The following is a 20425-nucleotide window of genomic DNA, read 5'->3' on the forward strand; positions in this document are numbered from 1 at the left end:
CATGGCACAGCCAAACTGGGGAGGCCTGTCATAGCTGCCCTGAAACCAAGCCAGAACCATCAAGTGTTTCAAATAAACTTTAGCAAACACCGCTGTGGCCTCTGCCTGGGCCAGGAGATCTGCCACTGGCAAGCTCAGTTAACAGAGCCATAGCACCGGGGCTCTTTGTTGGGGCCAGGAGCTGTGAGCAGGCTTTGTGTCCAGCCCAGGATGCTCACATGCATGTGGTGCCCTGTCCCTGAGCTCTTGGCATATGCTGCTTGCTGAGGTTACAGGGCTACACCCCATGTTTGCAAACCAACATCCCTGGCATAGGAAGAAAAATACCCCAGCAACTTTACCAATCTGCTACGCTAAGGTATATCCTGAGTTCCTAAACACACAAGTTGGCATGAAAGATGAACCTGATTCATGAATATGGTGCAATTCAATTTGAGACTAAAGGTTCAGAAGCACAGGAGAGGTTGTAGGCAAGATCCACTGTATCTGAGTGACTTGATTCCATACAAAGATCTGGCTGTATGCTCTGATCTCTCAATTCTATTTCTGTTCCCCACCTCTGGAAATAAGCTAGCTACTTAGCTAGATGCTAGCTTTGAATCAAGATGTTCTCAGACATGCTGGTCCCTGTTCTTCTATTCAGTTTTTGGCTGGAGTTAACCCATGTTGCAAGAATTTTAGAGTTCAGACGGGTTAAAATCCAGTGACACAAGAGACTCGAAGACTACTTTGGGAATGAGGGATGGGTTTGCAGAAACAATTCTCAGCTCATCTCCAAGAAAGAATCCAGTAGGGATGCTGACTTACACATCTGATAAACACTATTTAGAATCTTGAGAAAGAAGCTCATCAGATTTAAATACATTTCAGGAGAGAAAAAGCACTCCCATCCCTCACTCATTGTTCAGAGCTTTCAGGAGCCAACAAGCAAACTGTACAGACAAGAGAAGCCTTCTCCACTCACAAGGCCACGACCTCTGCCCCATCTCCTCACGGCCAGGGTTCCTGGAGCAGGCTGCCCTGACTTACCGATGAAATATGCCAGCAGAATTGCCAAGAGGAGGGCTGCGGCGATGGCAGACAGGGCGGCACATTTCCAGCTGCAGTATTTAGAGGGCTTCTTCAGCTTGAAGGCCTTCCTGGAGAAGGTATTCCGGGGCAGCAGGCGGGGTGGTGGCGTGTAAACGGTTCCTGAGGTCAAAGGATATCCCGGAGAAGAGCTGCTAAACAGAGGTGTGCTCCCCGAGGAGGTCTTAAAGAGAAAGTGCCTGGCAAGGAAAAGGGAGAGAGTCAGCATGGACATGGGTGGCTCCTGGGGAACATCCAGGTGTCTTTTCTTTCACTCTGCTTTATTTAGTTCTAGTAAACTGTTTTACCTTGTCATGGACAAAAGGGCAAAGATTATGTTTGATGGCGATATAAATTAATTCCATAAACTCACATCATTTATGTGTTCCCCTGTAGGTCTAGATTTTATCTTTCACAATAATTCTGAAAGCATTTAAAGCAAATATGGTAACTAGATTGCTATTTGACACTTGGAGATGATGATGATGATGATGATGACGACGACAATGACAAAAAGCAGTGTCACATATTGGAACCTAACATTTAAAGGCATTAGATATATGCCGTCGCAACTACTTATGAACTAAATATTAAAAAAATCCATACGTTTAAGATATGAGAAATCAGGCTTGGAGAAGTCAAGCAATTGTCCAAGGATGTGAACTCTGAGCTGCATCTCATGCTGAAGTCTGTGCTCTTGAGTGTCACCCTCAACTGTCTCTTCTGAACTTTCTTCTTGGGCTGTTTCTCCCCCTCTATCTTGCTTCCTGTCCTGAGACTGCCCCTCTAGCTAGTGTGATCATGTTTTCTCTTTGAGAACATCTTTGCCTGCCAATTAAAGTGCTCTTGGTCTCTAGGGCTACAGTGTGACTGTAGGGTCATGGGGTCTACAGTTGACACCTAATATAACCCTTCCTCAGGGTTAGGGTGTCACTCCAAGGACACTTCAAGGACCATAAGTTCTCTGACAGATTTTTCTCTTATGTGTGCCCATTTATAAGACTTCAAATGTGACTTGCCATTCCTTGTTTAAAATGATGAATTATCTTCCAGGAAATATATAGTGGACTTTATTTTTTATTTTTATTTTATATAGTGGACTTTAAAGCATGGATTAAGTAGTGTCTAGAGTTTGAACAGCTGGAGGCTGGGGACTGTGTCTTTTTTTATACCCTGTTCATTTTTATGTTCCCAGTATCCAGCTCAAAGTTCAGCATGCAAGGAAGACTTTAGTGAATGAATGGATGAGTGAATGAGTGAGTGAGTGAATGAATGAATGAATGGCGTTCCCTCATTTTTTGTGAATTTAAGATTCTAAGATTCCAAAATGTTATACAGGTATTTCATTTTCTCTTCAAGTCTTCAGTGGGTACAACTATACTTGACCACATATTCTATGTCAGTTATGATGCTACATGTTTTATTTGCATCCAAACCTCATATCAACCCTATATTATTACTACAGTTTTACGAAGTTAGCAAGCAAGGTCATTAGGGGTGAAACTCTAGTCTGCCTGACTTTAGATGCTTCAATTGGACCTACTACATCACACTGCTCCTGCGTAAGGGACTGAGCAGGCTATCCTGGTGGGATTCTGAAGCAAGATCACTATTATTATAAACATTTGTATCTTGGCTGCTTCTGGACAAAACCTTGAAAGTATTTTAATCCTTGACAAAGATCAAACAAACCTGATATGACTGACAGTCATGTCAGAAAATGGGTATCTGATTAGTAAGTTATTTAATATAGCTAACATTAACACAAACTATAAGTATGTTTGATGATCTGAATAAAGGCAAGAGGTTGGATTCCATAAACAAGCCTTTGTATTTCCTATCCAATAGCACTCTTTTAATGCTCTGGATTAAAAGTGTCTTTTGGAAGAGATGGAAGTAGGCACAGTGCTTAGAAGCAGCATTTTGGAGCAACAGTCACCTGGACTGGATCTGAGCAGTACCATTCCTAGACAAGTAAGCTTACACAAGTTACCTAATGCTGTTCTTAAAAGCCTCCATCTCCTCATCTGTAAAATGGGTAAATGATGGCACAGGTGCCTCATGTCATAGCATAGGTTGTTGTGTGGATTACACAAGATCATGTAGGAAAGGCACTTAACTAAAAGTGTGTCTCATAGTAAGTGCTCAGTGCATTATAAGTAGCTTTTATTATTAATTCTCAGAACAACATAAGGAGCCTGAAACATGAGTTTTAATTTAAAGCCTGACAAATGTCAAACAAACACCTGAAGAGTTTTCCAAATCACTAAATAATTGTCCACTGCCTTATAATTAAGCTAGAACATATGCACACCAGAAAGCCAGGGTGATGGGAAAATGTCGGAATTTGATTTAGAACAAGCTCAAATGTATTTCTTGAATAATTTTCCAAGAGTGGGTGGTGAAAATAGGATATCAAATTAAAACCAAGAAATATAAAGACATTGCAAGCCATCATTGATAAATATTTAGAAATACAAGGGCTCCAGTTTTCACCCCTCTGCCCCAGAGATCTCATTCCTTTCCCATGGCTCCAGGCATCATATGACTCAAGTGTCTGGGTCTCCATTTCCAACGTGCTTCCTCCCTGATGCCTAGACTCCCATTCCAGTTGTGTACTGGGCATCTCTCTTTCTCCATTTCATGGCTGTGTTGAACAAGTTATAGCCAAGCACAGTCTTTTCCTTCCCCTCCCCACACATATTCCTCTTGCATTCCTGTTATTCCTCGGTGCCTAAGAAACTAGTCATTTTTCACCTCCTACTTTCCCCTCACCTCCTCCCATATAATGGGTGAAAGAATCCTATCAATTTTATTTCTGAAAACCTGTCCCACCAACCCTTCCCCTTTCAATGTTCCTGCTAATGTTCTTCCCAAAACACAAATGTCCTTGTGCTCTGGCTTATAAATCCTGGCTGAACCTCCAATGCCTGTAAGAAGAAACCCAGATCTCAATATGGGACCAGACTCTTTACAATGACTACCCAACTTTTTTACCATTGTCTCTAACCCTGTGCTCCCAGCTCCCTGAACTCTGTGCTTCAGCCATGCCAAAAGATGCATCTTTCCTTAACTGGGTTGTTTATACTACCATGCCTTTGTGAATGATGTGCAATGCTTCCTGGAATGACTGCTCCCATGCTTCCCCACCCATCCTACCCCAGCCAACTCCTACTCACTTTTCAACCATCTACTTGGGAAACCTGGACCCAGGTTTCCCCTACCCTCCTATCCCTATCCCTATCCTCCTATCCTATCCTCTATCACTTTGCCACTCAAGAATCTATTATATACTTGGATATCTCTATCTATCTATCTGTCTATCATCTATCTATCTATCATCTGTCATGTGTTCCCCCCAGTGCCTGGCACCTGAACATTAGTTATGTTTGTGGATAGAATCAGTAAATTGGAAACAATGTTTTGGCAACATCTGAGAGATCATAAGATGAAGATTAAGAAGTTTAAATTGTTTTAATGTTGTTTTTAATGCACTCATTTGTAAGAAATAATAGAAGGATATAATTGTTATTTTTTGTATGGGATTCCTTCCTGAGATCCTAAAATTGTCTCCTGACAACTCAGTCTATCTTCCACACTTTTCTAAAAGGAAGTCAGATTATGTCACATGTCAGTGTTCTCCTATCCCCTCCCCAATCAGTCAGTCAATCCATCCATCCATCCATCCATCCATCCATCCATCCATCCATCACGGTTTCCAATAACACATAAAATAAAATCAAAAGTCCTTCCCATGGCCTACAATGCCCTGCCGTGATCTGCCTTTTGGTCACCTTTCCAACTGTACTTTCTACCGCTTTAGCCTCTCTCACTCCACCAGTTAACCTGTCCTTTTGATATTCCTCATCATATCACATCCAACACATTTTCACCTAAGGGCCTTTATGCGTGCTGTTCCTTCTGCCTGGAAATACCTGCACAGCTTGTTTCTCCACATCATTCACTACTCTGCTCTAGTGTCACTTTCCCAGGGAGATCTTCCCTGCCCTCTGCCCTCTTTTTTCTCTGTCATTTTCCATTCTGCTATAACTGCTTTATTTTTCTAAATTATATATGTATTTGTGTATTATTTATTGTCTATCTCCATCATTAGATCTGAACTTCTATGACATTTAAAGCAAAAAGGTATTTTGTCTCATGTGTTCAACACTGTACCCTGACATTTAGAAGAGAGGCTGGCACATAGTGGGTACTCAGCAAATCTTTGTTAAATGAATGACCTACAGCTTCCTAAGGCTAAACAATGAATGTTAACAGGACAGCACTGCAAACATTTTAATTTTAAAATTAAGATTCCTTCTGCCCTGTTGACTTCTGTTTGCCAGATTTGCAAATTTGTGTATGTGCATACAGGCAGATGTTTATATTTATACATACAAGGCCAGATCCTTCCACAGGAAAATTAAACACTATGTACTTTTCAGCACTGCATTAACCCTAGTAGACTATAGTTCTCAGTCCTCCCTTTGGTATCATGGTGTCTGTTATGATCATAGCTAAATGAAATTCATTTGGTTATCATATTCCTTTTTTTTTTCTAGTTTCTGATGTTTAAAATGATAAAACCAAAGTACCAAAGATATGTAGACTCCCATTTCTCTACAACACAGCTACACCCTGGTATTGCAAATCTTCAGAAGGTTAAATTCAGCAAACAAATAATTAAAAAAAAAAGAAGTTCCAAAGAAGTGTCCCATAAATGCTTGCTTTGTGATCACTTTAGTGCTCTATTAGAAAAGTAGAACTTGCTGGCCTCCATTCAGACTCAGGGCTAGGGTCTGGGGCATTTATTGGTTAAGAAGCTTTCTATGTGGTTTTCAAGTTTAAGAAACTCTAACCATTTTGCCCCTCTCACATTTGTCTGATGGTTAGTATACATATCTTTTAAAATTCCATACATCTAGAGAACACACTAGATGTTTAGTAGATGCATCTTTCTTTCTTTCTTTCTTTCTTTCTTTCTTTCTTTCTTTCTTTCCTTCTTTCTTTCTTTCTTTCTTTTTTCTGATTGTTTATTTATTCATGAGAGACCCAGAGAGAGAGAGGGGCAGGGATAAAGGCAGAGGGAGAAGCAGGCTCCATGCAGGGAGCCTGATGTGGGACTCGATCCCGGGTCTCCAGGATCATGTCCTGGGCTGAAGGCGGCGCTAAACCGCTGAGCCACCTGGGCTGCCCTAGATGCATCTTTCTAAATGAGAGTTTTGAATGCTGATGCCTTTAGGGTAAAGTGTCAAGAAGTCTAAAATTTACATTCAAATGATTCAGCAGAAGTATCTCTAGATCTCTTTATAGGTAAGGCAAAGTGGCAAAATAATAGCAATTGTTGAAACCAGGTGCTTATTCTTACTTTGTACTATTCCTCCAACTTTTCTGTACATTTGAAAATTTTCATTATCACAAGTTGAAAAAAATGCAAGCTTTGATTCACCCAAGGACTGCTGTCACATGCTGCAGGGGAAAAAAAAAGATAAATAAAATGAAGCAAGACCCACAAGGTAATGGTCTGGCCAGATGGTCACTGGGAGGACCATGAAGGCTTAGGGGATTTCTCCCTGAACTAGCTATTAAGACAGCTTTTCCCCCTCAGGGGCCTGCTCAGTATGCTCTGATGAATCATTTGTGATGCCCCAACTGAACTTCTTCCCAGCGGTCGGTCATGGAAGTAGCTCAGCTCAGGACTCCAGGCGTCAGCAAAAATGTGTAGTTTCCAAATGCACTTGACATTTTTCAAGCACAACTCAATTGCTCTCAGAATTGGCCACTTGTGCCTCAGAAAGAAAAGGCAAATGAGGGGCCCCCAAAGTGCTGTCCTTGGAGTTTGCTAACACTCAAAGGGATAGAGAAAACCAGTCCTTGATGCCTTACAAAAAATAAAAGAAGAGCTCGCATGCTTCTTTCCCTTTCTAGCCATGTGGGCTTTAGTCCTAGCACCCAGTATCCTTCCTGGCACAGGAAGGCTCTGAACGGCCATGGAATTAAATAGTAAGGCCAAGGAAGGACAGAGCTGTGTCCTCAGCTCTGGACCCTAGATCCTAGTGAATTCTTAAGAATACAGTGATCATCACTTTACCTGCAGCTATCTTTTTGGTAAATGTCAGTTTTCCTCATGTGAAATCAAAACCATCTAATAAAAACTGAGAGAGAGAGAGAGAGAGAGAGAGAGAGAGAGAATAGCTAACAACCATTCTCCCATGCATTTTACATGATAGCAAAGACATGTATTTTAGGCAGAATCTTGGCAAACCAGGATTTTGCTTCAAATTGGCTTAGAAAATTAAGGGCATACATTTTCTCTGATTAAACAACCATGGAAAATTTTGAAAAGAAGTCTAACAAACAAGAAACTCATGCATAGCATCCATATAAGAATGACCCCATCAATGCAAAATACTGTGAATTTTTATTATATTTTTATGATACAGAAAGAGTCTGACTAATCTAGAGTGGAAGCATTGAGAAGTGGTAGCTGGTTAAACCACATGAGACCCAAACAAAAGATTTCTTGTCCTTTTTTTCGGAGTCAATCACAAGTAAACTCACTCATTAACCTCCAATCCTGCCAAAGAAGGAAACGAATATAGAAAATCCCTTAACGCCAAGTACCATTTCTCAGGTTGCAACCAGTGGGATCCTAAAAGGCAGTTTCCCTATTTTCTAATGGTTTGTGTTTATTCCAAGGGGGAAATCCCAGGAGGACTTTGAAAAGAAATGTATTACACAAATAACTGCACTGCCTCAACTCCAAAGGTCAAGTTTTGGTGGTCCCCACCCCTACCCCTCTCTGTTCTCCTCTCTGTCAATCTGTCTCCCACTATTTCCTCCCACCATTGAGCCAACCACCACAACTAATGACTGGCAGGGCAGATGAGTTCTCTGTTGCTCATGAAGTCAGCTGCAGGAAACATTCTCCTTGAAATCAAACAAAACTATTGAATGGTCTTAACACAGTGCCGTGTGCAAAAAGGCAGCTCTGGTTATCAGAGAAACCAGGTGTTGACTGTTGTTCTACTGAGAAAATTGACCTCCCCAGTAAATAAACTCACAGGTATTCAGAATAGTGGATGAAAATATTGATACACAGCCCATTAATCCCTAAAAGATTTTTAATATCATACATGCAGTTGCTGAAATTTGATAAAAAGCCAGAGAAAGGATAGAAGCAGAAATGCACCTGGAGTGGGGATGGGGTGATCAGTGAGGGAGATCAGGTGTGCACTGGAAAATGGGAGATTTCATCACATTTTACTGGTCCTGGTTCTGCCCTTTGAAGCATCAGGTTTATTGTCTCTAAAGGAGTAAGTTTAATAAAGAGGCAGCCCATAAAGGGTACTGTAGCATGTAAAGTTACTGTAATTAGGTTTTCAGGAGTTATAATAAAACATTTAGCTGGAGAGAGGTTAAATAACCACCACCCTTTCTGGCATCATTATTACACTCTCCAGTCCGAGAAGGAATGTTGATAGTAGAGGGGAAACTCTATGGGTGGGCTCCTAGGAGAGACACAGAGAGACATGGGGCATGGAGAGAAAGAGAGAGAGAGAGAGAGAGAGAGAGAGAGAGTATCATACAGGATGGATGGAAAAAGCATGAGAGATCATGAGAAAGATTGATATTGAATATTGTACTGTCCAGTCACTTCCTGAATAGCAAAACTAAGTTATTTTTAAGTGTTCTGTATTTATTTTCCTATTTGCAAATATAAAATGTAACATTATAAAAAATCAAGTCATAAATTTTAAAAAAGCAAAATTCCATTCTCAAGAGAAAGACTAGTAAACATTTGATGTCTAGAGTCAGATTTTTTCCCTACATATAAACATTCATTTATTATTATTATTTTTGAAACCAATAGGATCATACCAAGAAGGCAGTACTAAGCCTACAGATTCTGGACTTGGACAACCAGGATTTGGGTCCCGGCTCCTATTATTACCGTGTGACACTGGGTAATTTACTTATCCTCACTAGGTGGCCTCATCTGTAAAGTGAGAGGATGTTAGTACCTTCATGGACTTGTTTAGGGGGATTGGGTAACATTATTCATGTGAGATGCTTAACATCAAGCTTGATGTCCAGTGAATGTTCAATAAATGTAGCTATTAATCGCTTGAAGGCAGGAATCATGTATGTCTTGGTCTTTACTAGATCTCCTCGACCTAGCACAGTGCCCAGCTCATTTAAAATATTTGTTGAATGCATGATCCATTCTAATTAGCACAGTGAATGGAACATTGCAGGCATTCCAACCCCTCCAAAACAGTTTTATTAGGAAGAGAAGGAATTGAAGTTACTACTAATATATATATTCTCTTCTTCCAGTTGGGAATTTATGCTTGGGTTGAGAAGGGAACTGTTGCCTTTAACATAAAACTCTAAAAATGTTTTTTAAAAACTGCTACTTCCCAAGTTTGAAAAAGAAGCCAGTAACCCAATTAGTATAATTAAAAGCCCATTTCATTTCACGATTCCCTAAGCTTAGACTCAAACCAATTTTGATGCAATGAAAAATAGGCTTTCAAGGTTTCTGATCCCTGAACTTTTTAGATCATAGGGGACCATCACTACATTTGCATATGCCATGAACAACAGGAAAATCCTCTATTTTGCCCTCTTCAAAATTTGCAGTCATACCAAAAATACTCACAGCTGGAATAATTAGCAACTCAATTTATTGCCTTCCGTTTTTTAAATAGAAGCTTCGACTCTTGATATTTAAATAGTGTCACACTGTGATATAACATAGCATTTTTCATGGTAAAACTTCTTTTTTTTCCCCCCCATGAAATGATATACTACTCAGTGTGACAGGCAAGGTCTCTGGAGGTCACTAAAGAAACCTGGTGTTTTGTGAGCAAATCCATTTCAGAGTCTTTGGGATGAAATGAGGAGTCTTTTTTTTCCCCTGGAGTTGTTAACTTGTTGACTTTTTTCAAGTTAATTGGTAAAAGTCTTGATATAGTAGAGGAAAAAAACAAAGACTTCTGACTTTGACTTCAAACTTGACCTTGAATTCACCATACACTATAATATGGGAGTGTAGAGACAGCCATTTCAAATAGACTTGCATTTGTGTTCACCGGCAGCCAGAGGTAGATGAAGAAAGAATGCCCGCCATCAGATACAATCAACGAGCAGAATGATTTCTCCCATCGAGTTTATTGCCTGTACCATTCAGAGAGTCAAAGAATTTTCGAGCTGGAAGAAACCTTAGGGCATGTCCCTTTATCATATTCTGCTTCATGCTACTACATTTGTCCTGTCTATTTGCCTTGTCTCTCCAGTCATATTACAAGCTTCTCAAAGGCAGGTCCTCTATCTTTTGCTTCCTGATACCTTTCTCTGTTCATAGTAGGTGCTCACAAGTATCTGCTGAAGGAACACAGCAATTAAGGAACAGTGGAAATTTACAGGCTTTAGAGTCAGGCATAGCTGAACTCAAATCACAACTCTACCAGGAACTGTATTATATTGGGAAAGCTGATTAATCTCCCTGAGCCACAGGTGCCTCCTCCAAAAAATGGGTAGATAACAGCATCTGCATTACGGAACTGCTGGAAGGGCTGAAGAGATAATGAATACAATCTGCAGGCACAGAGACTGACCCACAGGCGGTGTCTAACACATGCAGGTACCATGTTCCTCCTTTTCCTTTGGCACAATTCAAAATCTAAAATATGAAGTCATGGGATCCCTGAGTGGCTCAGCGGTTTAGCACCTGCCTTTGGCCCAGGGCATGATCCTGAGTCCCGGGATCAAGCCTCACGTTGGGCTCCCTGCATGGAGCCTGCTTCTTCCTCTGTCTTTGTCTCTGCCTCTCTCTCTCTCTCTCCCTCTTTCTCTCTGTCTGTCTCTCAGGAATAAATAAATAAATAAATAAAATATTTAAAACAATAAAATATGAAGTCACGAGTCAACCAATATTTATTGAGCACGGAATATGTATCACGTGGTGCCAGAGGCTTCTACCATACTATTTTGTTGTCCCTCAAAGATGCCAAGCTTCTCTGCATCTCAGGGTATTCACATTGTCTCCCTCTGGAAAGTCCTTAACTCAGATCTCTGCATGACTCCTCCTTCTGAGACCTTTCAATCTCCCCTTCAAAGCTCATTTTCTTAGAAAGGCTTCCTTGATCAGCTTTTTATTTCATTACCCTACTTTGGCCAAGGTTGCAGCTTGGGACTAACCATCTCCAGTGACTGGCGCTTGTGGGAGGTGGAGTGATGGCATTAGTATAAAGACCCTGCCTTCTCACCTGCTCCGCACTTACCCTTTGAGTAGCTCTTTCCTTGTTTCCTACCTGCTTCCCTCAATGGCATGCGCTTTCCTTGAGAGCTTGGATTTAGTCTTCCTTACCACTGTATCCCCAGGCCCTGGAAACATGCCTGGCACGTGTTTGGTTCTCAATGAATTTTTAGTAAGTGAATAAAAGAATGAGCCAATCTAGATTTTGAAAATTTTTCTATCTGCTCTCAGATCCAACACATCTATTTATTTATCCTGCAGTGTCCTTTGCAAGGGATGCCCTGTCACTCTGGGTTTCAAGATTTTGGTAAACAAGACCATGTTTTCATTATGCCTACACATGGTTATTTTAAATCCTTTGAGAAACCTGCATCTTCCTAATCTGAGGAGGCTTTTTGGCACATTTCAATGAGAGCCTTTCCTTTTCCCTGATCTTTTAAGTTGGAATTCTCTTCAACTTTTCTGTCATTCTTGAGGCATGTTAGCTTTAATCACACAGATTATTTCCATTGAGAACTCATGATGGTTTTCAAAAATAGTGATAATGCACTTTTGATTAATTTCTAGGATTCTACTTAGTGATGCTGTGCATTTTGTAGCCCTCCCTTCCTCTTTCCTCAGCAATCCAGTGGACATATATGTTCAGGCATTAGTTTACACTAATCTCAGGGCCAGTTTCTGGTTTGTAACCAGAAGCTCAGAGATAATCTTCCTACAAGCCTAGAAGGATTTTTTGGGGTAAATGTACTTGCTCCTTATCTGTCACTTCTCTGCCTACCTACAGAGCAGTTTATCTTCATAGGTTTGGTATCTCTGCAAACAAAAAGATTTCATGGTGCATTTTCTCTTCCAAATCACTTTTATAAGAATATGAGAATAGTTTCATCTCTGAAAAATCTTGTGTACACCCTCCTCCACCCAGAGAAGAATCCATTTATCTTTCTCCACCCTCCCTCCCCTGCTACCTTTATAACAAAGGACTCCTGTCTGATATACCTGTCTTTATTTCCTTATCTTTGGTGCTTCTACAATTTTAGGAAAGTCTGATGTTGAATGGGGATCAGGTTGATAATTCCAGATGGTAACACAATGCACCCTTGGATTCATTTATCAGTATTAACCAAATCACATGTACTGGTATTTTGCATAGCACCTTCAAAGTTAACCATTCCAAAGCATGTTTTGGAAACAGACATTTCTTCTTAACATTTTTCTTGGAAAAGATCAGGGCAGGAGATGAGCCTATCTTATTGCCTCTCCATTGAGTAGACTTTTCATAACAAGGGGTATATGTTGATCCTCTAGTTGTTTTCCTTTAATTAATTAATTACTTAATTAATGAAAAAAAATCCTATTGGGGTGAAATTCACATAACATAAAATTAGCCATTTTATTTATTTATTTATTTATTTTTAAAAAGATTTTTTTTTTTTATTTATTCATGAGAGACAGAGAGAGAGAGAGGCAGAGACACAGGCAGAGGGAGAAGCAGGCTCCATGCAGGGAGCCCGATGTGGGGCTTGATCCCAGCACTCCAGAATCATGCCCTGGGCCAAAGGTGGTGCTAAACCACTGAGCCACCCAGGCTGCCCCAAATTAACCATTTTAAATGGCATTCAGTACATGTACAATACTGTATCACCACCACCTCTATTTTGTTCCAAAACATTTTCAGCACTCCAAAAGAAAACCCTGTACCCATTAAGCAGTAATTCCCATATCCCTGTTCTTCTACTCCTAGCTCCTGGTAACCACTAATCTGATTGCTGTCCCTATGGATTCTCCTATTATGGATATTTCATATATATGGAATCATAAAATATGTGACCTTTGTGCTTGGCTTCTCTCAATTCCCATAATGTTTTCAAATTCATCTGCATTGTAGCATTTATCAGCATTTCATTCCTTTTTTAAGGCTGAATGCTATTCCAGTATTTGTGTACGTGTGTGTGTGTGGGGGGGGGGTATATACAAATATACATACACGACATTTTGTTTATCCATTCATACACTGGGGGGCATTTGGGTTATTTTGATCTTTTGGTAATTGTGAATAGTGCTGCTTTGCACATCTGTGTAACAATATCTGAGCACCTGTTTTCAATTTTGGGGAGGATATACATAGGAGAATTGCTGGGTCATAGGGTAATTTTATGTTAGACTTTTAGGGGAACCTTTAGCTGTTTTCTCAATACAGAAAATGATCAACCTTGAACTCCTCAGCAAGGTCTAATTCTGGTTGGCCCTAAACATACTGCCAGTATTCTTTCATCCTACCCATGTTAGGAGTTTGTTTTTGAACACTTTGACATTACAGGAACAAAAAGCATCATCAAAGGGCTAAGTAGCAGTAGTCACAGAAAGAGTAATAACACTTCATATCTTATAAAATGTTTAACATGCCAAGTCAACAGTCTCTCATTTTAGGAAAGAGGTTTTAGTGGAAAACTACTAGAACTTATTAGGAAAGGGATCTACCCATGACATTTTTATTAAAAAGTTTTTATTGTTAGTATATATTCTGAATACTGTATTATAAATAGTACTTGCTCACCAGGTCCAAATATTGTAGAACCTGATGAATGAATCTGAGCATGGATGAATTTCTAAAATTTCAGCGCTTAGAGAGAAATTATGTTTTATCTTAAAAGGCAAATTCAGATAGTCCTTCTCTAGCAAGGGTTTGAAGAAATCCTACATTTCCTCCTTCTGTCAGGAGATCAAAGAGGATCTGAAATATAAGCCCTCAAAGTATCTTCTTTGGATCATTGAGTGTATTTATATATTACTAGCTTCAGGTAAAGAAAGCATTTCATGATATTTGGGAAATCCCAGAGCAAAGAAAATTTAGGGGATTACTACAGGATCTTCACAAGTCTTTAATATCTTAAATATCCTGATACTCTACATATAACATTTATCGTTCTGCTTATTTGGTCATGTTAGTTTTATACCCATCCACTTTCCCAGTCTTAAAGCCAGTAAAACCGGTACCCCCATGAGGTACATCTTTGAGAAAGAAAATTCTAATACATTCCCTCTATTTCTGAATGAGTACACTATGGCCCAGAAAGAAATTAAAAGCAAACCAACAAACCACCAATAATGGTTATTTCCTAGATTTTTGTAGGTTCTTAAGACCTAATCCCTTGGTGAGGAAGGCAGGAGGGAAGGAAGAAGAAAAGGAAAAGAGGGAAGGAGGAAGACAGGAGGGAAGAAAGGAAGTTATATTACAACATAAAAATAAAAAGCAGCAGGTAGACTATGTTATGGGATTTCTTCAAGGCTTAGAAAGAAAAACAAAACCGATTTATCGAAATTCCTGCATAGCTAAGAATAATTCTTAAGAGGGAGAGAGGATCTTAAGTAGGCTCCATGTCCAGCGTGTGAGCTCGATGTGGGACTTGATCTCAATACCCTGAGATCATGACCTGAGCTGAAATCAAGAGCCAGATGCTAAACCGACTGTGCCACCCAAGCAATCCTAGACATAGGGATTAGCAGAGGAGAAGGAAAACAAGAGAAGAAGAAAGAAAACTACTACTCATTTTTGTGTACTAGAGATTTGCTTCCACATCAATAGTGTGTAGGGATTTCTAGCGTTTAAGTTTGGGGCTCTGTGGCTTTTTTTTTTTTTAACACTCAAATAAAAGATGGTTATCTTTCACACAATTTCTTTTCCCATTTGAATTTACATCAGACCCTCTGAGACATGAGCAAGTATACAAAGACCTATCAGTGTATTCACCCGCATTTCTTTCTATGTGCAATATCCATAGGTACAATGTTTTCTTCTTATTTAGCACTCTTCTTGAAATGATATAAGAGCTCTTCAGGGATATTAATTAAGCTTTATAGCAACCCCTGTGACATGTCTGCCTGCCTACATATATCTGTTGGACACTTAGAAATTAATGCTTTGCAGAAGTGTGCCATTTAAGTGTGTTTGTAGGCCAGCCACATACCCACTGACAATGCACTGAACAGATCCATACATTTCAGTCGTCGAAAAATGCCATTAAAAAAGGCAACCATCATTTAGCATCAACGCATAAATATTGCCATGGTGTTTAATATACTCTCAAGCAGGTCCTGCAGTGTCCCTGTCACAAAACAAGTCCCAGAGAAGCAGGTTCTTAAAGCTTGGCTTCTTGAAAGGCTCCTGGTTTCCTAAATGCTGGGTTTCCTAGGGCCCCAGGCAAGGCTTTTTAAAAATGCAAGTGTCAAGGAAAACTGTCATGCATGTTTGCCTTAAGTACCCGAAAAGCTTGTCACTGCCATCTTGGAAGTCTTGACGAAGATGCGGTTGGACATGCTGAGGCATGGTAAATTGAAAGCTGCCTGACAGGTAGGTGGCATGTTCGACTAAAAGCCAGGTGCCCGCCTCCAGGCATTTTCTTTGCAAGCGTCAGAATTAAACAAAACTAAAGGGGAGCCTTGTCAGGGGAGGCTGTCTTTGCAGACATCTCAGAGGCTTGGACTTGAACTGGGGTCCTTTCTGGCTCTTAGGTTTTGCTTGATAAGAGGTTAAGTGGTTTCAGGAGAAGCCAATCAGGGTCTGGATTTCTGTGAGGGCAGGGGGAAGGAGAAGAGCCGTGGATGAAGAGGGCAGGGGCCAACAAGGGAAGGAAGAAGAAGGTCAAGGTCAGGGGGAGGCTGGTGCAGCACCTGCCTGGTCTAGGAGACTGAAGAGCGCAGTGGTGAACTGGTAAACTGTGGGCAGGAAGTGGGGTTCACAGCCTGGTAAGCTGGGCAGCCTTGGGAAAACGATGTGTTGAACTCGGTTTCCTTAAGTGAAAATAATGGAAAATACAGCATAGGGATATTGCGTGTGTTAAATGGGCTCAGCGCATACGTACCACTAAGGAGACCCTTAATAAATGCTGGCTTTTACTGTTCTGGAGAGAGCTATCAATGAATCCCATAACCTGCCTCCTCAGAGGATGTATCTTTCCTTCTTGTCCAACCCCTCTTCCTTGCTTCCCTTCTCTTTTCCTTTCCCCAACATGAGATCCTTTGGTGAGCTTCTGTGAACTTTCATTTCTTGTCTTTCTGGTATGTCAGCTGAGGCTTTTCCTACTTCTCACTACAAATGTGACCATAACACACTTTTGCAGGCTCCCCGTCCCACACAGAATATACCATCAGGTGCTTTGCTGGGCCCAGAAGGTGGCTCTAACATGAGCCACAAGACCTTCCTAGCGTTGTTTCCTAAGTTCCAGCCCAGTTGATCAGAATGCTTGTACACTCTTGCTTTTCTGGTCTTAGTCCCTTTCCTCTTCCTGGAGTGCCCTTTTGACAGGGAATACTTTTCCTTCAAAATGGGAACCAGACCCCATTCCTGCCATCTGGGTTTCCCTGACTGGGTAGGTGGGTATCCCTCACCACCCTGTGTTCCCATATCACCCTTATATCCACATTGTAGTGTTTTATATTAATATAAATTATCTCTGTAGCTGTCTTTTCCCCACAAGACTGTAACTGTTAGGGGTTGAGGGCCAGGTCTTTTTCACTTTTAACCTTAGCACCTTCCCTGGTGGTCAGCTTCTAATAGAACTTTTGTAAATGTTGGCTGAATTAAGCTGAAGTCTTATGAACAGAGCTGGTAATGGGATTACCAGCGGGAGGTGGGAAATACAAAAATCCTTATTTAGCATAAAATTGGAGTTGCAGATAAAGAAACTATATAAGTTTGGCCTGAGGGCCTCTTATTGACAGAAGCCTCACATACTTCTTTCACAAAAAGGGCTGTCTTCCTTGCTGGATTTTCAAGCCCTTGATCATAAATGCTCTCCTATAATAGTTAGAACAATAATACTGCTGTACTAGGCATTTATCTTGGGGACTCAGAAACTTGACTCAGTCATCTTAGATATTCTTATAATATCCCCGTTAGGTGGATAGAGGCAAAGTAGAGAGGGAGGAGAGGCAAATTTAAACATTGCCAAATTATAAATGAGAAAACAAAAGGCAGCAAAGGTTAGGTATCTTGAATCATGTAGGCCATATTGAGGCACAATTTGGGAATAAAAAGTTGGGCCCTACAGCTAGAATCAAGGGGAGTGAGTGAGTCAGATTTTCCCCACAGCTATACCACTTCCTCATACTACATCTGGCACATTAGAAAGGGGGGTCTGAGTTCCTAGAGTATTCTAGTATTCCTTAGTACATTATTCCTTGAAAAAGAAAATTCTTTCAATTCTATGTTTAAAATCCAATACCATAAACTTCAGGGCTCTTATTTTAAGCCCATAAGAGAAAATTCAGCCCATTAAAGAAGGAGGAATAAAGAGAAACTGAAGCATTTGAATTGAGATGAACATAATTTGGCACAATCTATCAAAATTTAAAATGCACATTATACATATTCTTTGATCTAGCAATTTCACTTCCAGGAATTTGACTCTTGAATATAATCATATAAGTATGCAAAGGAAGGTATATACACAAGACTCTTCATTACAGTTTTGTTTGTAATAGCAAAAATGTGAAAGTGATCTAAGTGTCCATAAAGAAGAGATTGGTTAAACAAATTACGACATCCTGGAATATTACACAGACTTTAAAACAAGAATGAGGCAGGTCCACATGAAATTACCTGAAGTGATTTCCATCATATTTCATGAAGTTGAAAAAGAAAGTTGCCAAATGGTATGTATAACACGGTCCCATTTATATTAAACTTAAAAAAATACGCTCAGACATCCACAAACATTTTGGGAAGCCTAAAATAATAAAACTTCGAAAGAGATATCCTTGAAAATAGACGTGGAAGGGCAGGGGAACATTATTTCTCATTTTCTATCTTCCAAGTTGTTGAATATTTTTTATCAAGAGAACATATTATACATTTTATAATAAAGGAGTGGAAAGACCAAATCTATTGCAATATGTGCTCTAATCTTTGTCTTAAATTCTTGACAATTCCTTCATGGAAGGAAATGGAGAAAAGATTCTTTGCCAGATGAAGAGGCAACAAAATCCTCTAATCATGCCGGGAACAGCAATGCACGGCAAAGTATGCTCAACCAGAGGCTTACTTTATAGCACCACCTGGACATTCAGAGTGGGAGGCCTTGATGAGTCATCTGGGTCTCACTCACCTCATCTATAAAATAGATATTGGATTATACTTGGAACCTTAACATGGATTCCAGCTTGAAAATTCTGCCTCTGTGCTGCCAAATGATTCCTACTTCTCTTAAATGATCAAGCCAGCCTAAATCATGGTTACCTTGATTCCTTCTCTTGGTCTGTCTTCTGGTGTAGTGGACAGAATCAAGGGACCAACTTCCCAGTGGACAGCATGCATTTATTTCTATATTCTCAACACCAGGTCCTTTTGTCTCTGTCTTTCCCTTTCTGACTCTTCCTGTCTGCCTGAAATAGGCTTTTGCTTTAGCTCTGTAGCAAATTCTACAATTCCTCTTTCCCAAACTGAATGGTACTGTGGACCTGATTAGAGAGGCAGGACATGAGGTTCCTCACTGCTTCCCTATTTCTAGACGAGGCCAACAATGGTGAAGACTAAGAAGACAAAGTACACCTAGACACATGCGGACTGTGTCCTTACAACCTGTCTTCCAGTTACATCATTATTATGAAATTCTAGGTGGGTTTAAATGTACGTGTGCTACTTTTTCCCCCACTACACTAAGTTTGTGTACTTCTAGTAATGCCAGATTAAATCACAGGAGTGTAAATAGTGATGGGCATAATTATTGACATGAGGACATGTTGTATTTTAGAACAAAATTTTTTGTCTAATTAAATGTAGAACTATTCAATTGTTACCTACGTTGTGGTCCATTATGGAGCTGACTGACCCCTACAAAATGTTCTACCTAAAATTTTCACCATGAAGAGGATAAAATGCATTTCTGAAAACCAGAGTTTGAATGTTTTCCGTTCATGGTTTTATTAAAAAAGCAAAACCAAAAATTGTCCAAAGTAATTCAACTTTATAAAGGTAAAACTGCATCCTGAGCCATTTTCAGGAGATGGAAAATGCATCAAGTTGTTCTGAGTTAACTTGCTCATCATGAGCCCTCGTAAAGAGCACTGGTTAGTAAGACAATAAATGAGCATGTTTTAATTAGAAAATGTGGAATCCAAGCAGTTTTGCAGGAAAGAAGATGATAGCTTCAAAGAGACATCAGGAGACTAATAAAAGTTAAAATGCATTAAGTGGCCACAGTGAACTCAAAGGTAAAGTCGTGGGATGTTTGAGAAGTGAACCAGAGAGGACAATGAATCAGAAGGGGATGGAAATTAGTCAGTGGAACTATTCTTTCTACTACATATTAGAATCAGCTGTAAACCCCCTTCTGTGCCCAGGCAAGTGAGATAACCTGATGCCCTAAAATCCTCTCATCCCTCCATCTTGGCCAGAATTGTGTGAGCCCAGAGGAGAAAGTCGCTATCATCTGGGCAATGAGAGAAGGTAGCTAGGCTAAGGCAAAACTAGCATTGAATTTGATTTGATTTTCTTTTTTCTTTTTCTTTTTCTTTTTCTTTTCCTTTTCCTTTATTTTGTTGTTGTTGTTGTTGTTGCAGCTAAGCCTTCGTCTTATGGTCTCTTAAAACCATGGTGCTCAATTATGACCATGCCACTCTACCTGCTATGATGTTCTACATGGGTGCATGATCCAGGTCTAGTCAATCAACATTATCTCTTCTCCAGGCTTTGGTGATTGGGTCCATTGTGTGTATGTGACTCTCGTTGAGTTCAATGAAACTTAATGAAGGTGGTGTTGTTGAAATATCAGGAAGAAGATAGCCTTTTTCTGTTAGGCTCCTGAGCCATGAGACTATAGCCCACAGGCTATAATTGAGTTCCCACAAAGATCTCACTAAAGAAGGCCTGCTTAAGAACGATGGTGGGAAAGAGAGAAAAGCAAAGCTGAGGGACAGATTCCTAATGCTTGAGTTTATTTCCATGAATCCAGTTCTCCCAGAATCCTTATTCTGCCTAGGGCCTTCATCTTCCCAAGTTCCATCTTCCTGATATGCCAAAAGAGGACAACAATATCCATCTCACAGGGCTTTCCCTCAGATAACATAAAGTACCTATCACAATACTTGGCACAAAGT

At 40.1% G+C, this 20425-nt stretch overlaps 1 protein-coding gene across 10 annotated transcripts in view; it reads right to left on the bottom strand.

The window, feature by feature from the left end:
• TENM2 (teneurin transmembrane protein 2) overlaps positions 1-20425 on the bottom strand; it is a 644816-nt gene that overhangs the window by 259192 nt on the left and 365199 nt on the right. For all 10 annotated transcript variants that reach the window (XM_038534811.1, XM_038534806.1, XM_038534815.1 and 7 more), the window contains one exon: positions 1030-1268. In XM_038534811.1, coding sequence (XP_038390739.1) covers positions 1030-1268 — 239 coding nt within the window. The remainder of the gene's footprint in view (positions 1-1029; positions 1269-20425) is intronic.

This window comes from Canis lupus, chromosome 4 (genome assembly GCF_011100685.1).
Source record: "Canis lupus familiaris isolate Mischka breed German Shepherd chromosome 4, alternate assembly UU_Cfam_GSD_1.0, whole genome shotgun sequence".
NCBI lineage: Eukaryota > Metazoa > Chordata > Mammalia > Carnivora > Canidae > Canis > Canis lupus.